General features: G+C 35.9%; 1 protein-coding gene across 9 annotated transcripts in view; it reads right to left on the minus strand.

The window, feature by feature from the left end:
• The window catches only part of ADD3 (adducin 3), a 124,122-nt gene that overhangs the window by 21,798 nt on the left and 88,282 nt on the right, over positions 1-14,042 (minus strand). For all 9 annotated transcript variants that reach the window (XM_077877668.1, XM_077877677.1, XM_077877675.1 and 6 more), the window contains one exon: positions 8,903-9,125. In XM_077877668.1, the coding sequence (XP_077733794.1) occupies positions 8,903-9,097 (195 nt within the window). In that variant the 5' untranslated portion in view covers positions 9,098-9,125. The remainder of the gene's footprint in view (positions 1-8,902; positions 9,126-14,042) is intronic.

Genomic DNA, 14,042 nt, shown 5'->3' on the forward strand with positions numbered 1-14,042 from the left:
GGAATAAGTTAAGGTAGATTTCATAGATTAAAACTATACAAAAATAGTTTAGAAAAATTAAGCTAAAGAGAAGAAATAAGCATAAGAAGGTTAGTCAGAGCCAGGATGAGGTTAAGATACAAAGTACATGCTATAAAACTGCAGACATTGGCCAAATTTTATCTAAACTCTCAAGCAGCCAACATAAATTAAGATAATCTGCTCAATTATGCTGATATACAATGGCTTTAAGATTAAAAACCAACCAGATGTTCAGGAGAATCACAACTATTTATGAACTGATGAAATGCTTCTGCTGGGTGGGATGAGAAAGCTAAATATGAAAGGTTGAAAAATTTGTTCAAGGCAGTAAATGTCCAAGGCACAAACTCAGGTCCAACGCTATTTTCATCAGTAAAAATGCTTTTTCCACTTTCATACATCCCACAATATGGTGATCACCATTCTAAAGCTTTGGGATGATCCATGGTGTCACAGAATGATGTATAAGCCCTCTAAAATCAATTAAGAGAAAAATATTAATTTCCCCTTTAAGGCTAGTAAATAACTTCCACACAGTATAGGAAAATAATTTTCAAAATAAATGAAATTTCCTCAGCCTTTTTATACAGTTGAAAGTGCTTCAACATATAAGAATTCTTCTATAACCAAAGATTTAGTATTTTTGCCATGAACATTTATAATTCATTTTTAATGTTTCAAATATTTTTGAAATATTATTCAGATAATTACCTAAGTCATAAAACAATATAGAAACTAATGATACAAAATTATTTAAGCTGGTTTAAAAATTTATCTATAAACATATTAAGCTTGAAAATATTGTATTAAAAGAATAAAAATTTATCTTTATCATGACAGTTAATCATGTTCCTACTAAAATTCAATGTTAATAAAATAGTCCTTTATAGTTGATTTTCACAACAAAGTCCTGAGGATAGGCAATGAATGATTTGCTCAAGGCTGCATAGCTAATAAATAAATGGAGTAAAGATTGAAATCTGGAACTCTGCTGGGCACAGGATCTTTCCTTAATTTATAGGAGATGGGTTGTATCACTGAAACCAAATACAACTAATTAAAGCAGCAGGTATGTTGTGATCAGAAATACAGAGTAAACTTCTTAGGCTAGATTACAGCATTATTTTGTAATGGAGGAAAAAATTTTAAAGCAGCAGATTATGATGATACTTGCCCTCTTACAGCTAGGAATTCTCCCATCAAAGTAGAATGAAAAGCTAACTTATACACAGGGCAGTAAAATCATATGCTGGGCTTCTAAAGTCACACTGAATCAACAATTCTCTAGAGTGTCCACTAGAGAAGAATCAGGTTAAAAGATCATGGGACGCCTGGGTGGCTCAACAGTTGAGTGTCTGCCTTCGGCTCGGGGTGTGATCCTGAGTCCAGGGATCGAGTCCACATCAGGCTCCCCAAGGGAGTCTGCTTCTCCCTCTGCCTAGTCTCTGCCTCTCTCTCTGCATCTCTCATGAATACATAAAATCTTTGGGAAAAAAAAAAAGACCAAACAGCATATATATAGAGAGAGCAGAAAAGAGGAGGTCATGGGAGTTTTTACACCTTCAAAGCATGAATACATGAATGTGAATAAGCCAGACTACCCACAGGATGATAAATTCTTTGTGACCTTCTGAAACCAAAATATAGTCTAAGGGAATTATGATTACATAATCTTCCAAGTGTTGTCATAAAATGCTTTAAATCAGCAATATTGTATACAACTTATCCATACAATTTTCACAAAAATACTTGCCTACTATGTGCTAGGCAATGCACAACTTGCTTTTATGTTATTTAGTTGTCACAACAACCCCACAAGGTTCATTTTACCAACAAGGAAACCGAAGCTCAAGTTAAGTGAGTTTCCTAAGTCACATAGCTAATATGTGGTGGTGAACCCATATCCAAGACAAGCATCATGTGCATATATGTATGTATAAAAACATTCCTATAAACAGATTAAAACTGGAAGTGAGAAAATAGGCGGACTCCTATAAGGTCAAGATAGTCTGGTACTCCAGAATCTCTATAATTCATCTTGTGACTTTTTAGCTATATCTACTGTACTACCTTATGCTCCAGGTTAGCTTATGAGGTTTGCTCACCACTCTCTGATCACAATCTGTACTTTCCTATCCCTGCTCACTCTATTTCATCAAAGGGAAATGCTGGCTTCCTCTGGTCCTTTACCTATCAGTTTTCAGTCTTTATCACACTCATCTTAAATGCCACCTTCTTCTTGGAGTCTCTCCTTTAATCACCCCAATTAGGTGGGATCTCAATTTCTTTTCTCTCCCACCTGCCCTAAATTCTTTTAACGTTTGCCTTTACTATACTTAGGGTACCTGTCATATGACTATGATTTGCTTTTCCCACTCTACTGCACCATGATATGGGATGTTGGGGCTATTGACTCTCACACTTCTAGAGCTTCCTTCATCTTTCAGTGCTCAATGAATAAAATTTTCCCTTTCTTTTCCTAAAACATAAGGAAAGAAAGTAAAGAATCTGATCTTAATCTTGACTGAGTTAATGATAGCAAAATCCATCTCATAGATTTTCAGCACTGGAATTTGGGGCTCTAGAAAACGATCTTAAAAGTCTGTTACTTGAGGGATCCCTGGGTGGCGCAGCGGTTTAGCGCCTGCCTTTGGCCCAGGGCGCGATCCTGGAGACCCGGGATCGAATCCCACGTCAGGCTCCCGGTGCATGGAGCCTGCTTCTCCCTCTGCCTGTGTCTCTGCCTCTCCCTCTGCCTGTGTCTCTGCCTCTCTCTCTCTGTGTGACTATCATAAATAAATAAAAATTAAAAAAAAAAAAAAAGTCTGTTACTTGAATAAGAAATTCTTCCTGTGTAGTTAGGTCTGTCCATCATCTAACAGGAGAAATTCATCTTTTTTAATAAGAAATGAATCTTCACTGACTTCCAAATTTTTGAAAAGTCATTTAATTCTTCAACTCAAACAAAATTCTGCTTGAAAACTTGGTTTGTCTCCAGAGCATTATAGTTTGGACAGCTCTCTCATTAAACACATGTCTAAAACAGTATGGTAAAAAAAAAAAAAAAAAAAATCACTAGATGAAAAACAGAATGTTTAAGTTAAAAGAGGGTGTCTTAAAAGCCCTATCTGAATCTTATACCTTTTTATTTTATATATGGTCAATAGTGAGGTAGCAATCCTATAAATGCAGAATTCATAAGGTATGGATAAAATAAATAGGATTATAAAAACATGAAAGATGTGGAAACCTGAGATTCATGTAGGTGAGAGTGTACTTAAGTACATACATATTCATGTATACTAAAAACCAAAGGCAGAATTTTCTTGAAGTATCAGACCCTAGCTTCTGTATCTAGGATCCGGGCTTTCAGGAGAAAGGGGTATTAGATGAAAGGTGTTGTAAATCACAGAAAAGAGGGGAGGAAAAATCACAGAAAAGAGGACCAATTTGATAAAAGAAACTGAGCTGATGCAATTATTTCAGTTAAGGCTTTAAGAAAAAAAGAAAAAATCACATAGGCTGATTTCTAAGTAATGTTTATCTTCTGGACATCAAGTAACAGAATACTGATAAATTTCACAGATACATTTTAAATAGTAATATCCGGATGTTCTACCTCAATAATAATTACTAGAGAAAAAAGTTGGAGCAAAAAGAAAAAAGATTACAGACTTGTCTCCCAACGCATCCTGCAATTATGTTATTAGATATCTCCCAAGCGTGATTAGGAGAGTATCAAACTTACTTAGAATTTCTCCATTAAGAAATGTATTCATTTGGAAATAGATTACCACTGGTCCTGTCGAAAGGAGAAAAAACAAATAAACCAAATTTTCTTCTGGATGGTCTTTGTCCTCTGCCTAAGTCTTAATATGAAGCTAAGGGCTGGAATAATAGCTTTTCTTGAAGCTTGTTTATAATAAAAATACAAACAAAATCAATGAATTCTTGTATCTTACAGTTCCAAAATGATCAGATAAATCATGGTGGTTTTGATCAACTAATCTAATTAAGGTGCCCTCAACTTTTTTTCATTAGAGAGTGAGGGAAGGAAGGACAGAGGGAGGACGAGGAGAGAGAATCTTAAGCTGGCATGGAGCCTGATGCAGGGCTCAATCTCACAACCCCGAGATCATAACCTGAGCTGAAATTGAGAGTTCAGCCGCTTAAATGAGCCAACCAGGCGCCCCATCACCACCCTGGTAACATGTTAGGCCTTACAGCAATACTCTAAAAGGTGAAGTTTCTCCTATCTTCAAGTAAGCTTGTAGCATTACACACATTGCCCTGTTATTAAGAAGTGTCAATGTGCCTGATGTATCACCACGTATATATTCCTGTTGTTCTATCCTTCAGAGTACCATTGCACTACCTTATGCTCCAGGTTAGCTTATGAGGTTTGGTCTATCAAGCAGTCTAAACTGCTTCTCTTAACAGTAAGGTTTAAGAACACTGATTCTTCTTCTGAAATCCACCAAATGTTTTCCATATTAAGCTGTCAAGGTCAGCAGGAGCCTGATGGACAACATTCAAATGTTTAATGTTTAATGACTCCAAGCCCACCCAGCTATATATCCATCCATCTACATAGAACTTTATTAACTATCTACTATGCACAATGTCCTTCTAGTTTTTTAACTTGCATGCTTCCTTAAGATTGGTGAAGCATCATTTAATTCCAACGGTTTGCCCTGGACACTTCATTGTGAGATAAGGGGGTTAATGATAACCTAGGGTCTCCGTAGACATATATATGGGGAGTGTATTGGTCAAAAAAAACCTTGTTGATTCTCCCTAGTATATTAATGTGATCTCTAGCTAAACCTAGTTTACTTACCAGTGCTTAATTTCTAAGACAAATACTGTATTATATAAAAACATTTATGTATATATATATAAAAATATATGACAAAAAGATTAAATTCCTAGAAAGAAGTAATAAAGTAATACTTGGGAGTCTGGATGAGACATACTTTTATTTTCTTAGCTCAAGGCAATAAGGTACTGTGTTTGTCATCCAAATTTACAGACACCAAAATATCTTATGATTGAAAACTCTTCTTGTGTTGGTTACATTAACCTAAGCAACAGAATTTGAAGATGAATAAAGCAATAATAATATACAGGTAGAGTTTTTTCATTGTTACTGAATGCTTTAAGTGGTACAGGCTATTGGTTAAGAGTGTGAGGTTTAGAGTTTACATTCAGAGACCACCATTTAACTAAACTTGTAAAAACTTCAGCAAGTTACCTAATGCCTCTAAGTTTCAGTTTATTCATCTGTAAACTAGAGATATTAATACTTATTTTGATTGAGTTGTTTTGAGGATTAAACAGGATTTGATACATAACAGGTGCCCATAAGTATTAATAAGGGGCTTAAAAAGAAGTATTATACTTTGTTTTTATTAGTTTCTCTATTTTCCTTCTCAGGTAATCAACATTTTAAATAGAAGGCTTATAAACTCTTTTCCTATAAGAATTAGTAATATCTTTGATTTTGATCTTTACTGGTTATGCGTTCTAACAAGAGTAAACCGCAATATTCATAGGAGACCCACATAAGTTTTAAGAGAATTGTATTAGCAGAAATACCACAAGCTCAGGCATAAAGGAATAAAGATAATTCCAAAAGAAAATAAATCTTTGAAACTCGAAACCTCTACAAGAAGGAAGTTCACTGAAAAAAAAAAAAGAAACACGGGACCCTGGGTGGCGCAGCGGTTTGGCACCTGCCTTTGGCCCAGGGCGCAATCCTGGAGACCCGGGATCGAGTCCCATGTCGGGCTCCCAGTGCATGGAGTCTGCTTCTCCCTCTGCCTGTGTCTCTGCCTCTCTCTCTCTCTCTGTGACTATCATAAATAAATTTAAAAAATTAAAAAAAAAAAAAAAAAAAAGAAACACAACAACATAGGCTACCATTCAAAAAAAGGAAAGATGATTCAGGAGGTAGAACGAAAAGTCCAGAAGGCAGAGCCACTAGCTAGAGTGACCCTCTAGAAATAGAAGGACTGGGTCTCCATCAAGGGAACTTCCAAACATTTGCTCAGATAGATTCCACAATTACTATGGACCAGTTATTCCTTTGTACCTCTAAATTCCCCCTTTTGAGTAGGAATATCTATATAGCAGTTATCTTTGCCTACCCCAGCACTGCCTGTGTGTGAGAGCAGATAACTTGTCCCTTTAGTTCTCAGGTATCTAGACTGAGAGGAACTGTACTAAAGAAGCTCCACTTAAGAAATCACACTGAGGAGCATCATCTGCAGCTGGAACAGAGGTAGACTGAATTGTAAAATTCTGGATTCAGGTAAATACTGTAATAAGATGAGTCTTTTGCAGGGGTGTTAGGAGAGAGTGAGTGCATTTTGCATATGGAAGGAGGGTAAATAAATTGTGGCACACTACAGTGCTTTTAAACTAAATTGTGATCAAAGTAGACAATCCTCCCTTTAAAAGGAGAATCTTAATTCCTCTCTCCATGTATATGAGCTGAAGTTAGTGATTCACTTCTAACTACAACTGGAAGGGATGGTGTTTAATGTCTAAGATTCAGTCATAAATTGTACTACAGACTTCTGGTTCTCTCAGATACATGCTCTGGAGGAGAACACTCAAACTGCCTCAGGTAAAGGTCTACATGGCCAGGAATTATGGCCTTTTGCCAAAACCCATGTGAGTGACCCGTCTCAAGAGCGGAAACCTCCAGGCCAGTCAAGCCCTCAAATGACAGCAGCCCTGGATGATGTCTTGACTGCAACTTCAGCTAAGCTGCTCCTGAATTCCTGATCCGCAGAAACGATGAGATAATAGAAGTTTGTTGTTTTAAGCTGTTAAGTTTTTGGGTAACTTGTTATTTAACAGTAGATACTAATACAGGTCACCATGGGTTATTTCCTTGGGTGAAGTTTGTTGTCTTAAATTTGAAAACTGTTATCCCCAAATAGGAAGACAAAACGTATACATTTATTTTAAGTCACAAGGAAATTTTAAATTCCCTACCAAAGATCTAGGGAAAAAAAGTGATCAATCCACAATTCTTTTAAGTCATCTTTGTTCCTCTCTGGGTTTAAAATGACCACTCCTGCTAAATGAATATGGAAATGATAATCTTTATGTCTGATTTTTCCTATTATTTCATTAAGCTCCGTAGGACATAAGTGAAATTGATACCTCTAGCCAATTTACAAATGGAAATACATAGGTATAAAAAAAATCAGAGCATCTACTCAAAGTTATGCTGTCATTATTTAATGGGGAAATTAAATGAAAACCCTCGCATAGAAATGCTGCTTAGTACTTTTTCCTTTTAAACTCTATAGTTAAAACTGGATGGTCCTTTTTGGAGGTTTTTTTTTTTTTTTAAGATTTTATTTATTTATTCATGAAAGACACAGAGAGAGAGAAGCAGAGACACAGGCAGAGGGAGAAGCAGGCTCCATGCAGGGAGCCTGATGTGGGACTTGATCCTGGATCCAGGGATTATGCCCTGAGTCAAAGGCAGACACTCAACTGCTGAGCCACCGAGGTGTCCCTTTTTGGGAGTACTTCTGAAAGAAATCTCAGTATTTAACAACTTTGAACAAAATCTGAATTTCATCTCATTCTTTCAATTAGTTTATACTATATATTACTATAATCATTTGGCTAATAAGCTAGTTCTTAAAAGCGGGGTGTGTTTCTTTAGAAAAGAAAATTTATTTATTTTGATCCAAATAATTAATGTGCCCTTCAAGTTTTATAAACACAGAAAATTTAGGTTTGCATAAAAGAAGGCACTGAACATTTACTCCCTCATGATGAATCCTCTGGTTAATCTCCTTTCCATTGGGAAAGGATATCTTTATGGGTTTATTTAAAGGGTAGGTTTAAAGTTAAGCTATACTTAAATTTCTCAAAGCTTGCATTGCTTTTATAACTTGTACTTGCTTTTATCTAGGTCACTGGATAGCTGAATTACTCAGAGTGGAATTCCCCTTCGGCCTTGGGCTCAACCTCTGTAATTAAATTCACAAGGGCACAACAAAAATGATTTACCAGGGCCACCTGAGGCAGTTCTATGCCTTGATGCTTATTTTAGTACTGAAGTTGGAAACCTAATATAACCCCAACATGGGCATCATGTGTCTATGTTTGCTGAACTCTACCCTTAAAGAGTCCATGAACTTCATTATGAATAAAGTTACTTAAAAAAAAAAAAAAAGAATAAAGTTACTAATTCATTTTGCATCTTAAATCAAGCTATTCTCTCATTTTCCATCACTGATATGTGACCTTTGCAATTCCACTAAGGGTTTGTAAGAAAACTCACAAATCATTTGAATATGATTTACCAAATTTGGATATTACTGTACAGACAGAATTTTAAGCTTAAATTTATAATCCACTTTTAATTTAGTTAGCTTTGGCATGTATGCATACATGTATGCCTGCATTACATGTATGTAACATTAGGTTACCAAATCACAGACCACCTGAAAAACCTTAAGTCTTCCTATCCCGCTCTGAGCATCAAGGTACACAAAGAAAGAAAACGTGCTTGGGATGTACCTAACTCATTTCTTGTTTCCCAACAATTCAGTCCTTTCTTTTCTACACAGATATTCACTCTGAATTGGGTATCCTAGCTCAGCTGGATCTTTTGTCCTTTAATGAAGCATTACCCGCAGAAATCACACAAAGAAAATTTACACCATCAAGGCAGTACTAGTTTATTATTAAAGTTTGCAAATTAAGTATTTAAATTAGGGGCATCTAGTAGTCATTCTTCCTTCATCATCTTTCTAATGTGAGCATATTTTAAGGTACCTCCTACCTCACTCTATCAAGGTTTCCAGAGAGAAGAAAAATAAAGCCTTCTATAATTATTTCAACTCACAGGACTTTGCAAGATCTGAGTAACTCGTTTCCTCTGTTCCATCATATTGAAGTCTTGTCGTAGATCAGGAGACATGTTCCTCTCCCTAATGTATTCTGGGTCATTTTCATTGATGCGGTCGAAATACCTCTCTTTGTGAGGCATGCTAGGAGGAGGAGGAGTAGTGACCACGCCTTGGCTGGCATCTGAACTCATGCTTCAAGTCGGAGACTCCCCTTGTTATCTGCATTAATAAACACAAAGGAGGACATTCATGATAAGTTCATTATTAAACTTGGATTTTATGGAGGTCAAGTAGAACTCTTTTTTTTTTCCCCAGAGTATCAGTGGCAACTTTAAAAAGTAGCTTCTCAAAAATTATTAGAACAATATTTTATTAAAGTAAAAATATCTTATAGTCCTAAGTTGGAAATTGCTATTTTCAGAGGTAATGAAAACTCTTCAATTCAGTTATAATAATGTCATTAGCTGCTAACTGAATCTTTAGAGGGAGCAACAATCAAAATCTCCAAAAGTAAACATCACATCTTTCAAAATGGCAAAATTTCCACAATCTGTGATTACTGTCACTAGAGCTTGTCTTTTCTCTCTTATGTTTTCTTATGTTAAACCAAACTTTGGCCATATTTAAAGACCACTACATTTTATAGCAAGTGTAATTTACTAACATATGAGAAAAAAACAGCTTTAAGTTTTTCTGATGATTCAACTTCCTCGGGGGAAATATAGGAATTAACTAAGGTTGCCAGACTATGGGTAACTTCCACAGATAGTGCTTCAAATTCAAGTAAGGAACAGTAAAAAAGCTATTCAGAAACCATGTGAACAGCTGATTCACTTAATTATCATGATAATCACACTCTTCTAGACAGATCTAGAAGGAAGAAGGTAAAAGCCACTTTCTTCTTAGGATCTGAATCTCTGATAAATAAATACTAGAGATATCTGGTCTCATCTTTAAAACACAGGAACAACCAGGGAGACAGACAACCAGGGAGATTACTGTATTTGTCTCTAATAATAGTCTTCTCTGATAGCATTAATCTCCACAGCTGCCTTGGTGCAACTTAGACCAAGCAAACTAACTTTAAGACATTAAAAATTCTTGCATTAGATGACATGATACTATATAAGGAAAACCCTAAAGATTCTACCAAAAAACTACCAGAACTGATAAATGAGTTCAGTAAGGTCACAGGATATAAAATCAATGTACAGAAATATGTTGCATTTCTATACACTAATCATGAAACAGCAGAAAATTAAGAAAACAATCCCATTTATAACTGAACCAAAAATAAAATGCCTAGGAATAAACTTAACAAAGGAGGTAAAACACCTCCAAAAACTGTAGAACAGGGGAGCCCGGGTGGCTCAGCAGTTTAGCGCCACCTTCAGCCCAGGGCCTGATCCCAGAGTCCTCGGATGGAGTCCCACATCAGGCTCCCTGCATGGAGCCTGCTTCTCCCTCTGCCTGTGTCTCTGCCTCTCTCTCTGTGTCTCTCATGAATAAATAAAATCTTAAAAAAAAAAAAAAAACCTGTAGAACACTAATGAAAGAAATTGAACATAAAGAAATGGAAAGACATTCCATACTCATACAATGGAAGAACAGATACTGTTAAGATACCCATACTACCTAGGGCAATCTACAGATTTAAAGCAATCTCTATCAAAACATCAACAGTGTTTTTCACAGAACTGGAACAATCTTAAAATTTGTATGGAACCACAAAAGACCCCAAAAAGCCAAAACAATGTTGAAAAAGAAAAACAGGGATGCCTGGGTGCCTTAGCAGTTGAGCATCTGCCTTCGGCACAGGGTTTGATCCCAGAGTCCTGGCATCGAGTCCCACATCAGGGTCCCTGTACAGAGCCTGCTTCTCCCTCTGCCTATGTCTCTGCCTCTCTCTCCTAGTCTCTCATGAATAAACAAACAAAATCTTAAAAAAAAAAAAAAGAAAAGAAAAAACTGGAGGTATCACAATTCCAGACTTCAGGTTACACTACAAAACTGTAATAATAAAAACAGTATGGCATTGTCACAAAAACAGACACTTAGATCAATGGAAGGCAGTAGAAAGCTCAGAAATAAACACACAATTATATGGTCAATTAATCTTTAACAAAAGAGGCAAGAATATGCTAGCCACTGAACTTTACATTGCATGAGTTTATTTATTTCTCTTAGTCCCATGAGGTAGGTGTTATCTCTGTTTTACAAATGAGGAAATAAAATCATTGAGAAGTAACTTGTCTCAGGCCAAAGAGCTAGCAAGTGGTGGACTGGGGATTTAAATCTAGTCTGTAGCTGTCTAAAGCCACTGGTCTTAATCACAACCCACACCCAGAGATAAGCTAGTACTTTCTTTTCTAATGCTAATTTCAGCTACTTAGTAGAACCGATTATTTTTTTTTTTGTTGTTTTTGAGGCTGGTAAAACCTTTCTAAACAAATACCTTCTTTCTAAACAAAGAAGTACCAGAATTGCCTTGGTTTGTAAGGAGTCATGCATCTCCACTATAGTGCTTCCCAAGGAGGGTTATTTTAAGGGAATAAACTGGTAGATTCTACTTCTTCTTAATCCTGAACAACTAAACTAAGTATTTCTGCTTCTAGGGATATGGAAAACAACTCTGTTCCAGGGTTCTTCTCTTTAAAATTAACCAAGCCTATTTTTAAATTCAAGTATAATAACATACAGTGTTATATTAGTTTCAGTTGTATAATATGATTCAACGATTCTACATGTTTCTTAGCGTTCATCAAGATAAGTGTCCTCTTAATCCCTTTTATCTATCTCCCCCACCCCCATCTCTCTGGCTACTAGTTTGTTCTCTACATTTAAGAGTCTTAGGGTGTTTTTTTTGGGGGGGGGGGGTGTCTCTCTGTTTTGTTTCTTAAATTCCACATGAGTGAAATTTTAGGTATTTGTCTTTCCTGATTTATTTCACTCTGACTTAGACCCTTTAGGTCCATCCATTCTGCTGCAAATGGCAAGATTTCATTTTTTTATGCCTGAGTAATATTCCAGTGTGGTGTTATGTGTGTACGTGCATGTGTGCGCGCGTGCGCGCACACACACACACACACACACACACACACACACACACACTCTTTAGCCATTCATCTATCAATGGACACTTCCATATTTTGGCTATTGTAACTAATGCTGCAATAAACATAGGGGTGTATATAACTTTCTGAATTAATGCTTTTGTTTTATTTGGGTAAATACCCAATAGTGGAATTACTGGATCATATGGTATTCTATTTTTAATTTTTTTGAGGAACTTCCATACTGTTTTCCACAGGGGTGGCACCAGCTTCCCAACAGTACATGAGGGCTCCTTCTTCTTGGTACCCTTGCCAATACTTGTTATTTCTTGACTTTAGCCATTCTGATAGATGTAAAGTGACATTTTGTGGTTTTAATCAATCCTATTTTTTTTGTATATTTTTTTTATTGGAGTTCGATTTGCCAACACATAGCATAACACCCAGTGTTCATCCCGTCAAGTGCCCCCCTCAGTGCCCATCACCCAGTCACCCCATCCCCCTGCCCACCTCCCCTTCTACTACCCCTTGTTCATTTCCCAGAATTAGGAGTCTCTCATGTTCTATCACCCTCTCTGATATTTCCCACTCATTTTCTCTCCTTTCCCCTATAATCCTTTTCACTATTTTTTATATTCCCCGAATGAATGAGACCATATGTTTGTCCTTCTCCGTAATCAATCCTATTTTTAGGTTACAATATACAGTTATCCTTTCTAGTACTTCAGAGCAATATAAACCAGTGCAAACTAGCGTGAACTCCACTGCGGAAAAAACATGTGTCTTCTAAGAGGATTCTTTGAATTGAAAATGATGAAGGAAAACAGATCTTTTTTTTTTATAAAGTAATGTTATAAAACTTATTGTTAACACTATAGGTTTCCCTCTGGCTATGCAGCTTAGAAACAAGGTATCTGGTATAAACAAAAATTCTCATTTAAAAAATCTTATCCAAATATTTATGAAATAACCACCCAACATGTATGTTTAAAGAAATTTAGGTTGAAGGCACAAATAGATGAAATACGCTTGAATGATGGCTTTCAAACTTTTTAAAAATGGCAATCCACAATAAGAAATACATTTTATAGTGTAATCACATACAAATATATACAGATATATATGAATATATACATATACGAGATATATAACTGGAATAAATTTATGGTACTTTCCCTTACTAAGCAGTACATTCTGATATTCTGTTTTAATCTTTTTCATTAAAAAAAAAAAAAATACTGGCCAAATAGATTCTTGGTCTACTAATGGGTTGTGACCCACAGTCTGAAAAACACTATTCTAGAAACTCTAAGTTATGGTCAGATGGGAAACTGAAAGGAAAAGAGGTGTGTTTGTATGAGATAGAGAGGAGGGAATGAATATATGCTAGAGATGGAAGGGAATTGGAAATGCTTGTGATTTTTAAAAAAATGTTTATGGCAGGCTATAGCAGTAAGATCCTAGTGATCTGGGGGATAATTAAATTTTCCTCCATTCGGGCACTTAGAAAGTGCCATCTGTATTACTCAATGTCCATTTGTTTTCATTTTTCCTTGAGTTTTATCTACTTCTAGTTCAATTTTCCAGATCTCTTTGCTTATGTATGTAGTCCCCACGGGCGGGGGACTCCGTAAGTGGTGGATGAATTGAATTATTTTGCTACATTACAACTCCTCCTAAATCAGTCTGGTTTGTATTAGTTCTAGGCTGAGAATGGTAAAAACAATCTTATGAAAAGTTATTAAAGAAAGTCTTTTCAAACAATTCTTGGCAGTTTTAACAGCTTCTTCTAGAACATAAGCTAAAAGATTATTGTACTTTCAAGTACCAGGCCTATTGTTCCATATTTAAAACAAAAATCAAAGATATGCCAAGACTTCAAAGCAGCATATTTGGTTAAAACAACAACAGCAACAACAACAAATGCTAGCTTACTGAGTTAGAGTTTTTCTTAATGAAATTTACTGTAAAATTGTGAAGGTATTTAAAGTTTTAGAAAACAATTTGGACCCTGCACAAACTATAACAAGCCATTACCTTAGACTGGTGAAGTTTTACTCATTTTAAATTCTAAGAGGAATAA

The sequence above is a fragment of the Canis aureus genome, chromosome 29, assembly GCF_053574225.1.
Source record: "Canis aureus isolate CA01 chromosome 29, VMU_Caureus_v.1.0, whole genome shotgun sequence".
Lineage (NCBI taxonomy): Eukaryota > Metazoa > Chordata > Mammalia > Carnivora > Canidae > Canis > Canis aureus.